Source organism: Aulonocara sp. 'chitande type north' Nkhata Bay, linkage group LG17, assembly GCF_057382095.1.
Source record: "Aulonocara sp. 'chitande type north' Nkhata Bay isolate Kocher_YH1m ecotype deep benthic linkage group LG17, A_spYH_male_GT1.1, whole genome shotgun sequence".
Classification (NCBI taxonomy): domain Eukaryota; kingdom Metazoa; phylum Chordata; class Actinopteri; order Cichliformes; family Cichlidae; genus Aulonocara; species Aulonocara sp. 'chitande type north' Nkhata Bay.
This window is the reverse complement of record NC_141360.1, coordinates 15,795,513-15,809,378: the sequence shown is the minus strand read 5'-3', so window position 1 is coordinate 15,809,378 and position 13,866 is coordinate 15,795,513. Positions and strand designations below refer to the sequence as shown.

Here is a 13,866-nt window from a genome sequence, read left to right as displayed (position 1 = left end):
GCATTTATTGACACTGGGGGTCTGCTGTCATAAAAGGAGACAGGGAGCTACAGTTGGGGGTTGCTGATGCTGATGCTTGTACCTTTAATAAAAACTCATAATTGTTATAACTTAGAAGTAGGTTTGCAGGAGACTCTCCACATCCTTATCTGTAAATGTAAGACAACAAGAGGGCAATGGCCCAGTGGATGCAGAGTGGGGGTCTCAGTGTTTGTAATATGTTAACTCTGTTTTCTATGTTGTGTAGAGGAATTTGGTGTAGCTTGGGTGAGATTACTTTTATGACCGTCAGGAAGTCACAGTCACACACACACACACACACACACACACACACACACACACACACACACACACACACACACACACACACACAGTGCTTAAACTGTTACACTCACACATCCACACTCACTGGCGTGCACTCACACATACACACAGGTACGCAAACACATTCACTTACGTGCACTTACATAGACATACGGGTATGCGCACACACAGGCACTCATGTGCTCGTGCATACACACACAAACACAGAGTTTGCCAACACACCATGGGGTTTTTATGATGGGGTCACTTCTATAAAGCTGACTGTAACAAACAAATGTTGCTAACTCCAGGTCCGATAACAGGCACCACATCCGTAGTAGGTACCGTGCATTTCTTGGCTTTAAAAAAAACCGCTATGCGTCGCCAGGAGTTTTATCAGATTCGAGGTGTTACCTCCTTTGCACAGTATCACCTAAAAGCACTTGTTGCAGGCTGCTGAGTTTGCATCTTTTGCTGTGAAGTACAGCCAGACTGTTGACCGCTTTTCCTTGGGCATTTTTAATCTGTAGCTCTGCTCTAAAAGTAAACATATGTACCTGGGCCCGCCTACTATCCTTGGAAAGGTAAAATGTTTGGCTAGAATCTGAAGTGTATGACATCTCAGGGAAAAAAAGCACTGAAATATCCATCCATCCATCCATCTTCTCCCGCTTTATCTGGGGCCAGGTTGAGGGGGCAGCAGCCTAAGCAGAGAAGCCCAGACCTCCCTCTCCCCAGCCACCTCCTCCAGCTTATCTGGGGGAACACCAAGGCTCTCCCAGGCCAGCCGAGAGATATAATCTCTCCATCGTGTCCTGGTTCTGCCCCGGGGCCTCCTCCCGGTGGCACATGCCCGGAAAACCTCACCAAGGAGGCGCCCAGGAGGCATCCTTGTCAGATGCCTGAACCACCTCAGCTGGCTCCTTTTGATGTGGAGGAGCAGCGGCTCTACTCTGAGCCCCTCTTCCGGATGGCTGAACTTCTCACCCAGCCACCCTTCGTAGGAAGCTCATTTCCCCCGCTTGTATCCACGATCTCATTCTTTCGGTCACTACCCACAGCTCGTGGCCAGAGATGAGGGTAGGGACGTAGATCGACCGGTAAATTGAGAGCGTCGCTTTAACACTCAGCTCCCTCTTCACCACGACAGACCGCATCACTGCGGCCGCAGCACCAATCATCTGTCGATCTCCGGCTCCCTTCTCCCATCACTTGCGAACAAGACCCCGAGATACTTGAACTCCTCCACTTGGGGCAGGAACTCACCCCTGACCCGGAGTGGGCTCTCCACCCTTTTCCGGCTGAGAACCATGGCCTCAGATTTGGAGGTGCTGATCCTCATTCCCGCTGCTTTACACTCGGCTACAAACCGTTCCGGTGAGAGCTGGAGGCCATCACTCTATGAAGCCAAGAAATAGCCTAGAAATCCTGTCCATAAAACTTATGAACAGAATCTGTGACAAAGGGCAGCCCTGGCGGAGCCCATCACCCACTGGGAACAAGTCCGACTTATTGCCGGCAATGCGACCCAAGCTCTTGCAATGGTTGTACAGGGATCGAATGGCCCGTAGCAATGGGCCAGACACCCCATACTCCCGCAACACCTCCCACAGGACACCCCGAGGGACACGGTCGAATGCCTTCTCCAAGTCCACAAAACACATGTAGACTGGTTGGGCAAACTCCCATGCAGTCTTAAATATCCTTGAGAAGATAAAGAGCTGGTCCAGTGTTCCGCGACCAGGACGAAAACTGCATTGATCCTCCTGTATCTGAGGTTCGACTAGCGGATGAACTCTCCATTCCAGCACCCTGGCATAGACTTTGGCTCAAGAGTTAGGAGTTCGCCTTGTAATCGGAAGGTTGCAGGTTCGAGCCCCGGCTCGGACAGTCTCGGTCGTTGTGTCCTTGGGCAAGACACTTCACCCGTTGCCTACTGGTGGTGGTCAGAGGGCCCGGTGGCGCCAGTGTCCGGCAGCCTCGCCTCTGTCAGTGCGCCCCAGGGTGGCTGTGGCTACAATGTAGCTTGCCATCACCAGTGTGTGAATGTGTGTGTGAATGGGTGGATGACTGGATATGTAAAGCGCTTTGGGGTCCTTAGGGACTAGTAAAGCGCTATATAAATACAGGCCATTTACCATTTTACCATTTCCCAGGGAGGCTGAGGAGTGTGATCCACCTGTAGTTGGAACAGACCCTCCGGTCCCCCTTCTAAAAGATGGGGACCACCCCCCCGGTCTGCCAGTCCAGGGGTACTGCCCCTGATCCCCACGCAACATTGTAGAGGCGTGTCAACCAGGACAGCCCTACAACGTCCAGAGCCTTCAGGAACTCGGGGCAGACTTCATCCACACCAGAGACTCTGCCACCAAGGAGTTGTTTAACTGCCTCAGTGACCTCTCCCCTGCCCACAATTAATTAATAAATTAATGCTGTGATTTTTTTCTGTGCAAGAGTCCTTTTGTTCAGAGTCCGTTTGGTCCTTTTTTAAAAGTTTCTTTTTTAAAGTTAGGGAAGGAGGGCCCGAAGCAAAACAAAACCGGAGCACCAGAAGGCCAAAAGACAAAAACAAAAAACGAGCCCAAACCCAAAAGAAACGAAGCACGCCAGAACAAAGGAAAAAACAGAGTCCAAAATAGAAAAGTCCAGGGGGCCGGCCAGGGCCCGACAGCACAGGAGTCCAAAACAGAAGAGTTCAGGGGGCTGGCCAGGGGGCCGACAGCACAGGAGTCCAAACAGTTCAGGGGGCCGACCGTGCGGACGGCAACAGCGGTGACGTGGACACAGTTCGGGGGGCCGACCGTGCGGACGGCAACAGCGGCGACGTGGACACAGTTCGGGAGGCCGGCCGTGCGGAAGGCAACGGCGGCCACTCACGCGATGGCGGTCCGGGGGCCGGCCGTGCGGAAGGCAACGGCGGCCACTCAGGCGATGGCGGTCCGGGGGCCGGCCGTGCGGAAGGCAACGGCGGCCACTCAGGCGAAGATGGTCCGGGGGCCGGCCGTGCGGAAGGCAGCGGCGGCGACGAGGGAGACGACGGAGCAGTTCAGGGGGCCGACCGCGCGGAAGGCAACGGCGGCGACGAGGGAGACGACGGAGCAGTTCAGGGGGCCGACCGCGCGGAAGGCAATGGCGGCGACTCAGGCGATGGCGATCCGGACCAGGCGAGGCTGCAGAGGCTGGACCAGGTGAGGCTGCAGAGGCTGGACCAGGGGAAGCACAGGCAGAGGCTGGACCAGGTGAGGCTGCAGAGGCTGGACCAGGCGAAGCACAGGCAGAGGCTGGACCAGGTGAGGCTGCAGAGGCTGGGCCAGGCGAAGCACAGGCAGAAGCTGGACCAGACGAATCACAGGCAGAAGCTGGACCAGGCGAAGCACAGGCAGAAGCTGGACCAGGCGAAGCACAGGCAGAGGCTGGACCAGGTGAGGCTGCAGAGGCTGGACCAGGCGAGGATGAAGACTCTGATGAAGCCGGACCAGGCGAGGATGAAGACTCGGATGAAGCCGGACCAGGCGAGGCTGAAGACTCGGATGAAGCCGGACCAGACGAGGCTGAAGACTCGGATGAAGCCGGACCAGACGAGGCTGAAGGCGCGGAGGCTGGACCAGACGAGGCTGAAGACGCGGAGGCTGGACCAGACGAGGATGATGAAGCGCAGAGCGAGCGAACGCCAAGTGACAGCGCCACCAAGGATGATGAAGCTGCAGCAGGCGAGGATGATGATGAAGATACAGCAGGCGAGGATGATGATGATGAAGCTGCAGCAGGCGAGGATGATGATGAAGCTGCAGCAGGCGGCTGGACGGGCTCCTCGGACCCTCCAGCGGAGGCAGGAGGCTGAACGGGCCCCTCGGACCCTCCAGCGGAGGCAGGAGGCTGAACGGGCCCCTCGGACCCTCCAGCGGAGGCAGGAGGCTGAACGGGCCCCTCGGACCCTCCAGCGGAGACTGGAGACGAAGGCCGGAGCGGTCCCTCGGACCCACCAGCGGAGACTAGAAACAAAGGCCGGAGTGGTCCTACGGACCCTCCAGCAGAAGTCATCACTAAGCCAGCAGTCATGGAGTCCTCTGGCAAACACGAAGGCAACTGGCAATGCGCTGAGCACGGGCTCTGCACAGGCAATGCTGACATGGCGCAGTTCTCAGGTAGCTGCTTAGACTTCAGGGGTCCAGAATCAGCCGGGGACTGAGACCTAGCCTCTGGGGAAGCCCTGGAGTGGCAAACTGTGCCAATGGCGGCTGAACCATGAAAAGCACCTTGAGGTGAAATTAGACTTTCTCCCTGCATGGAGTGAATGAGTGAAACCGGGGATACCGGAGCCAGAGCTACGGGTAGCGGGGACACCGGAGCTACTGGGGCCTGCGCTACAGGCGGCACTGGAGCTACTGGGGCCTGCGCTATAGGCGGCACTGGAGCTACTGGGGCATGCGCTACAGGCGGCACTGGAGCTACTGGGGCCTGCGCTACAGGCGACACTGGAGCTACGGGAGACTGAGCTGAAGGCGACACGGGAGACTGAGCTGAAGGCGACACTGGAGACTGAGCTGAAAGCGACACTGGAGGCTGAGCTGAAAGCGACACTGGAGGCTGAGCTGAGAATGGCTGCGGGGCAGGTGACATGCTATTCACAATATCATCTGCTGCACAGAACACCGCCCCAGAATGAACAGTCATACAGTCCGAAAATGAAAAAGAGTCCTCACTCACCACAGCCGGTGAATTAGAAGTCCGAACGTCCGGCTGTGGGGTGGCGCACCCGCGGCGCGATCGGCGTTTCCTCCCCGCAGATGGCTCCGACGGGCCGGGCAAGATCACATCCAGCGAGTTGGGCTGCGAGGTAGTTGTGGCGGAGAGAAGGTGAGGTGTGAGGTGGAGAAAGGCCTGCGCGGTCGGGGGAAGCGATTCCAATAGCCATGGCAGGCCGGAAAAGAGCCGTTGTAGCCGTCTTTCCACGGCGCGACGCAGCTCCTCTGGGGGGTTCTCCAGCCACAGCCCGAGGAGGATCTCCACATTATACGTAATGTCGTCCCGGAGCTCCTCGGACGGATTTACTGCCGCTGGGTCCATGGTGGCTGGTTCGTACTGTCACGGATTGCCGGGGCAAGCCGTGTGGAATGTAGAAAAGGACCCAAAAGGCAGCAGCTCTGGTGCAGGTGAGTGTTTATTTACAGGGGTGTAAGTACAAACAGCGGTGGCGACAAAACATGAAACCGGAAACCTAAACTGGGTAAACTAATAAGACAAACCAGAATGAGGATGCAGGGAGGTCCGGAGAAATACATACGGGGAGACGCCGGGAGACCGAGGGGAAACAACACAGACGAACCAGCGATTACTAAGACAGAAAATACAACTTAAATACACTCAGAGAACACAGGGAGATTACACACAGGTGGGAGACACAGCTGGGAGTGATTAACATGACGAGACCAGGGAGGCAAACTGAAAACACTCACATAAGACGCAGACCTTCACAATAAAACAGGAACACACGGGGGGGAACAGGGTAAACACCAATTAGAGGAGAACAGAACCAAAATCGCCAGCCCTAACTATATGCTTTAGCAAAAAGGAAAGTTTTAAGCCTAATCTTGAAAGTAGAGATAGTGTCTGTCTCCTGAATCCAAACTGGAAGCTGGTTCCATAGAAGAGGGGCCTGAAAACTGAAGGCTCTCCCTCCCATTCTACTTTTAATTACTCTAGGAACAACAAGTAGGCCTGCAGAGCGAGAGCGAAGTGCTCTAATTGGGTGATATGGTACTACAAGGTCATTAAGATAAGATGGGGCCTGATTATTTAAGACCTTGTATGTGAGGAGCAGGATTTTGAATTCAATTCTGGATTTAACAGGAAGCCAATGAAGGGAAGCCAAAACAGGAGAAATATGCTCTCACTTTCTAGTCCCTGTCAGTACTCTTGCTGCAGCATTTTGGATTAGCTGAAGGCTTTTCAGTGAGTTTTTTGGACATCCTGATAATAATGAATTACAGTAGTCCAGCCTGGAAGTAATAAATGCATGAACTAGTTTTTCAGCGTCACTCTGAGACAGGATATTTCTAATTTTAGAGATGTTGCGCAAATGGAAGAAAGCAGTCTTACATATTTGTTTAATATGTGCATTGAAGGACATGTCCTGGTCAAAGATGACTCCAAGGTTCCTCACAGCGTTACTGGAGGCCAAGGTAATGCCATCCAGAGTAAGAATCTGGTTAGATACCATATTTCTAGGCTTTTCAGGGCCGAGTACAATAACCTCAGTTTTATCTGAATTAAGAAGCAGAAAGTTAGCAGCCATCCAGGTCTTTATGTCTTTAAGACATTCCTGCAGTTTAACTAATTGGTGTGTGTTATCTGGCTTCATGGACAGATAGAGCTGGGTGTCATCTGCATAGCAGTGAAAATGTATGCTATGTCTTCTAATGATACTGCCTAAGGGAAGCATGTATAATGTAAACAGAATTGGTCCTGTTGATTGGGGAGTTAAATTGCACTGTCTTTTTGCCTGCTGGTAATTATTCAAGTACACAGTGTTCTGTCTGTCTCCTGTCTTCATCAGGAGATTGACTGTCCTTTAAGTTTCTTCTCTTTCTTCACTTTACAATAGTGGAATTGTAAAGTGCTTTGAGGCCCCCGAAAAGCGCTATATAAATGCAATCCATTATTATTATTATTATTATTATTATTATTATTATTATTATTATTATTATTATTATTATTATTATTATTATTCTCAGGATAAGGAGACAATGAGAGGTGAAGCTGTCAAAATTTAAGCCAAAGCCTGGCCTGTTTAACTCCCAATTCTGTTAATCTATGCTTTTGCCGCTGTACTCACGTTTTCAGTGCACCTGTATTAACACTAAGTCTCTCTCTCTCTGGTCCCACACTAAGCACATCAGCCAGTGTCCTTTTATGGGCGTGCAAAGTTGTCACACACACACCGCCACACAGACTCATGTTTTTCTGTTTCTCTCTTTCCTATTTCTACAGGCTAATCAAACTTTTGTTATTGACTTGAGGTCTGGCTCTTTGGCAGAGATTTAAAGTTATTTGCACCCTTGTAGGTAGGTGGGAAACATTGCGCTACTCCGGCAGAGAGATGTGTAGTGGAGTCCACCGCCACTGACCAATATTTATTAGGGTGTGACGTAGGGCTGGGCCATATCATACCATTCACGTTAATACCGGTATAATGTTGGGCAACGACAAGAAAATGAAATATTGCGATAGAATATGGGTAAAACGCGTATGCGCAGTGCCTTTGTTTTCATACGCACATGGCGAAAAAGGCACGGCGGCGATGGAGAATGACAAGGGCCAAAGCGGACCGTTGAATGGAACGGATGAACCAGAATTGGTTTGTAAAAATGCTGGAACTTCAGTGGTGTGGAACTGGTTTAGCTTTCGTCCTCCGGATACACAACAAAGCACTATTTTTGGTAGAGCATGCTAGCGGACCGTGGTTATTACCGTGTTTTTTGGAAAATATGGCGCACTTAAAATCAATCCTTTGATTTTTCTGAAATATAAATCTAGAAATATATATCTTATAATCCCGTGTGCCTTATGTTTGAATTCTGGTTGTGTTTACTGACTGATGTTTTAGTACGACTTTGCTAAGCTACAAACCTGCACCACTTGATGGATTGTCAGAGCATTATGGCTATCGTAGGCAGGAGCCTCGCAGAGTGATACGTACTGTGCTTCAACATAATGTTACCGTATTGCGTGTATATAAGCTCTTTTTAAGTTTTGTGGATATTATACACGGTTATGCTGAGGATATGTTGGCTAATTTCCACTGGAAATGCCTTTTGATTAAACTGTCAGCAAGGAATTTGCATTTGCACTGTTACATTTTTATATAACTTTAATGTAAAAAACAGCTGCTTGTTTAAGTGAAAATACATTGATGGGTTTTTTTGCACTAATAAAATTGTGGAGTTGTAAAGTATTTTGTCTAGTGTCAATTATATCGTCAGATATATCGTTATCGCAAATTTTCAAATGTATATCGTGATAAATATTTTTGGTCATATCACCCTGCTCTAGTGTGACGCGAACTTGTGGACAGGTAATGAAAGCAAAATAATTGGAGAGATACTCCCGCTGCGTTTTACTGTCTAGCATAAGTGATCTCCTGCTTTTATTTACAGAGTACAGAGCTGCTGCTTTGCCGAGTGGATTTCTGGCTGCGGGCCGAGGACCCGATACAGCGGTGTATTTTAATTTGTTTTAACCTGGTGTAATCTGACATATTGTGGCGGCTGCGGCTGTCAATTTTGTTTGGGTTTTATTTTTAAAATGAAACCCATTTTAACCGACATGTGTGACCCGTGGGTCACACAGCAGATTTAGGAAATGGCCTTGAAACACTTCATTGTATCTTGATCACAAGTAATATACAGCAGATTAAGTAGAGAGAGAAATTCAGAAAATCAAAGGGACAAAGGGAAACAAATAAACAATAAATAAATATAATTGTGCTTCTTTCTTTTATTTACAAAGCATGCTTTGCTATTATTACAAGGACTCCTTTGTTTCACCCACTTGGTATAAACTAAAATCCAGACATATACATACATGGAAAACAATATGCATATAACACATATTTAAAATAAATATTATAAATAATATTAAGTATTGAACTGACACAATTGTCTATGCCAACAAACAAAGAAGTCTTGCATACTTATTCCAAGTCTGCTTCAACAATACTCTATTACCTTTTTTCATGGACTTCAGTTTAACAGTGATTTCTAAACAACTCAAATCTCGAAAAGGTTTGTGACATCATATGTTTTTTTGTTTGTTTTTGTGTTATTCAGACTTCAATGAAAGGTAAAGAGAAGGAGTCCAAGCAGCAGATGGATCATTCCCAGTCTGATGGAACAAGCATCACTTTTGGTTGTGGAGGCAGTAGTTGTACTTGATCCTGCAGTTGAAGTTGTAGTTGGGGTAGTGGTTGTAATTTCAGTGGTTGTAGTTGGGGTAGTGGTTGTGGTAGTTGAGGCAGTGGGTGTAGTTGGAGTGGTGGCTGTAGTTGGTGTAGTGGTTGTAGTTGTAGCCGTGGTTGTAGTTGGTGTAGTGGTTGTAGTTGTAGCCGTGGTTGTAGTTGGTGTAGTGGTTGTAGTTGTGGCCGTGGTTGTAGTTGGAGTGACGGTTGTAGTTGTGGTGGTTGTTTTTGAGGCGGATGTTGTAGTTGGGGTACTGGATGTAGCTGTAGTTGGGGCGGTGGTTATAGTTGGGGTAGTGGATGGAGTTGTAGTGATAGTAGTTGTGGTTGTACTTGCGGCGGTGGTTGTAGTTGGGGTGGTGGTTGTGGTTGTTGTTGCGGCGGTGGTTGTAGTTGGGACGCTGGTTGTAGTTGGGGTGGTGGTTGTAGTTGTAGCCGTGGTTGTAGTTGGGGTGGTGGTTGTTGTTGAGGCGGTGGTTGTAGTTGGAGTGGTGGTTGTTGTTGAGGCGGTGGTTGTAGTTGGGGTGGTGGTTGTAGTTGGTGTAGTGGTTGTAGTTGCAATGGTAGTTGTTGTTGAGGCGGAGGTTGTAGTTGGGATGCTTGTTGTTGAGCTGGTTGTTGTAGTTGGGATACTGGATGTAGCTGTAGTTGGGGCGGTGGTTGTAGTTGTACTGGTTGTAGTTGGGACTGTGGTTGTAGTTGTAATGGTTGTCGTTGGAGCGGTGGTTGTAGTTGTAGTGGTTGTCGTTGGAGCGGTGATTGTAGTTGTGGTGGTTGTTGTTGGGTTGATGGTTGTCGCTGGGGTGGTGGTTGTCGTAGCACTAGTTGTAGTTGGGGTGGTGGTTGTAGTTGCAGCGGTGGTTGTGGTTGTGGTTGTACTTGCGGCGGTGGTTGTAGTTGGGGTGGTGGTTGTGGTTGTTGTTGCGGCGGTGGTTGTAGTTGGGACGCTGGTTGTAGTTGGGGTGGTGGTTGTAGTTGCAGCGGTGGTTGTGGTTGTAGTTGCAGCGGTGGTTGTGGTTGGGATGGTGGTTGTGGTTGCAGCGGTCGTTGTAGTTGGGGTGGTGGTTGTGGTTGTAGTTGCAGCGGTGGTTGTAGTTGGCACGGTGGTTGTAGTTGTTGTTGGGGTGGTTGTTGTAGTTGCGGTGGTGGTTGTAGTTGTAGCTGGGACGGTGGTTGTTTTCGCGGCGGTGGTTGTAGTTGCGACGGTGGTTGTTGTTGGGGTGGTGGTTGTAGTTGCGGCAGTGGTTGTGGTTGTAGTTGCGGCGGCTGTTGTAATTGGGGCGGTGGTTGTAGCTGGGGTGGTGGTTGTAGTTGTGGATGTGGTTGTAGTTGGGACAGTGGTTGTGGTTGCGGCGGAGGATGTAGTTGTAGCTGGGACGGTGGTTGTTGTTACAGCGGTGGTTGTAGTTGTTGCGGTTGTTGTAGTTGGGGCGGTGGTTGTGGTTGCGGCGGTGGTTGTAGTTGTAGCTGGGATCGTGGTTGTGGTTGCAGCGGTGGTTGTAGTTGCGGCAGTTGTTGTAGTTGGCGCGGTGGTTGTAGTTGTCGTTGGGGTGGTTATTGTAGTTGCGGTAGTGGTTGTAGTTGTAGCTGGGATGGTGGTTGCAGCGGTGGTGGTGGTTGCGGCGGTGGTAGTAGTTGGGGCGGTGGTTGTAGTTGGGGTGGTTGTTGTAGTTGCGGCAGTTGTGGCAGTTTCCGCGGTGGTTGTAGTTGGGACGGTGGTTGTAGTTGTGGCAATTGTTGTAGCTGTAGCTGGGACGGTGGTTTTGGTTGCAGCAGTGGTTGTTATTTCGGCGGTGGTTGTAGTTGCGGCGGTTGTTGTAGTTGGGGCGGTGGTTGTAGCTGTTAGTGTGGTGGTGGGTGTAGTTGCGGTGGTTGTAGTTGCGGTGGTAGTAGTTGGGATGGTGGTTGTGGTTGTAGTTGTAGCTGAGATGGTGGTTGTGGTTGCAGCGGTGGTTGTAGTTGCGGCGGTTGTTGTAGTTGGGTCATTGGTGGTGGTTGTTGTTGGGGTGGTGGTTGTAGTTGCGGCAGTGGTTGTAGTTGGGGTAGTGGTTTTGGTTGCGGCGGTGGATGTAGTTGTAGCTGGGACGGTGGTTGTTGTTACAGCGGTGGTTGTAGTTGCGGCGGTGGTTGTGCTTGTAGTTGGGGTGGTGGTTGTTGTTGGGGTGGTGGTTGTAGTTGTAGTTGGGGTGGTGGTTGTAGTTGTAGCTGGGGTGGTGGTTGTAGTTGTAGTTGGGGTGGTGGTTGTAGTTGTGTCCGTGGTTGTAGTTGTAGTTGGGGTGGTGGTTGTAGTTGTAGTTGGGGTGGTGGTTTTAGTTGTAGTTGGGGTAGCAGTTGTAGTTGGTGCTGCAGAACAGGCAACACCTGATACTGTACCAACGCTCTGCATGAAAGGTAGAGAACCCAGCATTGAAGCAGCTGCACACAGGTTTGCAGATGCGCAGCCGTAACCTGGATACGTGCCGGTGCTGCTTTTGACTGCAGATGAAAAAGAAGAATTTCAGGATATGTTTTAAATTGGCTACTTTCCAGGAAGCTTAATATATTTCATGCAAAAAACAACTTAACAGTTTTTTAAAATTTTCCGCTCATTTATATGTCAGAAGTATCACAAAAGAATTTGAAATCATCTTTGATTGAAAACCGATGACACAACTGATACAACATAAAGACTTACTGGTTGATTGGAAGCATTGGTTCTCCACTCCCTGACACTGTAATGTGGAGGAGCACTGACCAGTGGAAGGGTCACAAAAGTTGCATACTCCACCATTATTTGACTGAGAAGCAGGATCTGAAACAGAAAAGAAGGCCATTTCATTTCAGAACAGAGACTCTTACAACATCAGATTATTGTTTTTATTTCTTTATATTATTCTTTTGTCATCAATGAGCAATGTAGTATTTAACTTACTTGGCAGAGTTACTGAGTTGCAGTTATCTGTGTTGCAGCATTGAGCAGAAGCCAGAGCACTTTGAAAACCCAGGTCGACTGAAAATGTCTGAGAGGTTACGGCTGGACACAGGGAGGAAGATGCACATGCCTTGTAGATTTGTGTGACCAGAGTTCCAGATGAAGTAGCTACAAAGGCAAAGTCCAGTTTGTTAATGTTGATGGAACACAAATAGCTTCACAGTGGATGTAATTTAGTGAAAATATTAAATATTATATGAGAAAACATTACCTAGAATGGTAGCTGTAACACACATTGGTTCCGATGAGGAGCATGTAAGTAGTGCTGTGCTTGAACATGCTGAATTTGTGCAGGTTTGGCACTGGAGGGCTCCAGCTGCAATCAGGAGAGGAATACAGAAATGATCATCACAATTTAAATATATAGCAAATAGGAGATGTTTTGAAAGTTCATATTGGGTTACAGCAGGTTACAGTTGAGTCAATACTACTCACTAACTTTGGAAAAAAATTACAATGTAAGATAAAAAAAGATTTAAAGCTTTAAATTAGACTCCCTTCTACCTGCAGGTGAAATGAGTGTAGTTACCTGTGGTGGAGAGTGCCCAGAGAAGAAACAGAGAAAACAGCAGCTTCATTGTGATGAACAGGTCAGTTCTGCAGATTAGTTTCCCTGGACTGTGATACTAAAGCTGAGGAGCAGCACTGCACTTTATATACTGAACAGGTGACATCAGGTTTGGGTGTGTTTACATTTTTACAGCATGATCATTCATACAGTCAAGTCTTCTTTCGTCAAATCATGATGTCAAAGCATCTTACCACGCCTTTCTTCTTCAATTAAACAACAAGTATTCATGCATCAAAACAAGCTCAGAAATTTTCTTTTACGTTGTTAACTTTTCATTAAATAAGAATGACTTCATGTCCTGTTTCATGAGTCATAATTGACACAACTTAGATTTTTGGTAAATGGTAAATGGACTTCTTGCACAATGGTCCATCATTTATCGCAGGACTTACGTTTTGGAAACAGCCTGCAACAGATTAAATCTGCAAAGTAGCCAGCTTTATTTTTTAAAAATATTATAGATGTTTTAAGGCTGTAAAACCCCTCATTACACACTTTATACACTGAGTTTTTTTGAGTTTATTATATTATTTATCATTTCTAGTCTTTGGTTTCTTTGTTAGAGTTCTGTCTTGTGGTTTATGTCTCTGTGTAATCCTTAGTTGCTGTCTCCCCTGTCTGCTATATCCCCGTGTCCAGTCAGTGTCTGCCCTGGTCCCACGTCTCTGTTCCCTCTGTTGTAGTGCCTGCCTGTGAGTCTGTAGCTGTGTCCCAAAACGTCGGTTGCATCCTCCGGAGGCCGCATTTGAAGGCCAATTACGTCACAGTCAGGCGACGAAGGCTGTCCCAAATCGTCGACTCCTTCAAATGCGGCCAACAAATGCGTCCTTCATTTCCCCGAATTTGAAGGATGGGTCGGGTGTGTCCTTCGTGGCCCACCATATCCCAGAATTCATAGCGCGGCCCAGCAAAATTTCAGCTGCCAACAATGGCGGCCGCTGCTAAGTTTTAAAATTAGTCTTATTACTCTTTCTGGGTCACAAAATAAACTTAAAACATATTTTCAGGCGAGATGTAGCTGTGTAAATCTCAAATATCTGCTTGATTTATCAAGACATCGCATAT

At 48.6% G+C, this 13,866-nt stretch overlaps 1 protein-coding gene across 1 annotated transcript; it reads right to left on the bottom strand.

Annotated features, from left to right (window-relative positions):
• Nucleotides 1-9,061: 9,061 nt before the first annotated feature.
• LOC147309818 (uncharacterized) lies at nucleotides 9,062-12,808 on the bottom strand. The gene is made up of 5 exons (XM_086269529.1): nucleotides 12,760-12,808; nucleotides 12,442-12,546; nucleotides 12,171-12,338; nucleotides 11,934-12,050; nucleotides 9,062-11,734 (listed from the first exon to the last, which is right to left on the bottom strand). Exons 1-5 carry the CDS (start codon nucleotides 12,806-12,808, stop codon nucleotides 9,135-9,137), a joined length of 3,039 nt encoding a protein of 1,012 aa, XP_086125655.1. The 3' UTR covers nucleotides 9,062-9,134.
• Nucleotides 12,809-13,866: the final 1,058 nt, after the last annotated feature.

Excerpts from the sequence above, each read along its gene's own strand:
- LOC147309818 (XM_086269529.1), bottom strand. The coding sequence starts at position 12,808 with ATGAAGCTGCTGTTTTCTCTGTTTCTTCTCTGGGCACTCTCCACCACA. Across the intron at positions 12,547-12,759 it reads CTGGGCACTCTCCACCACAG|CTGGAGCCCTCCAGTGCCAA; the intron begins GTAACTACACTC and ends TCCTGATTGCAG. Across the intron at positions 11,735-11,933 it reads CCAATGCTTCCAATCAACCA|TCAAAAGCAGCACCGGCACG; the intron begins GTAAGTCTTTAT and ends TTTCATCTGCAG.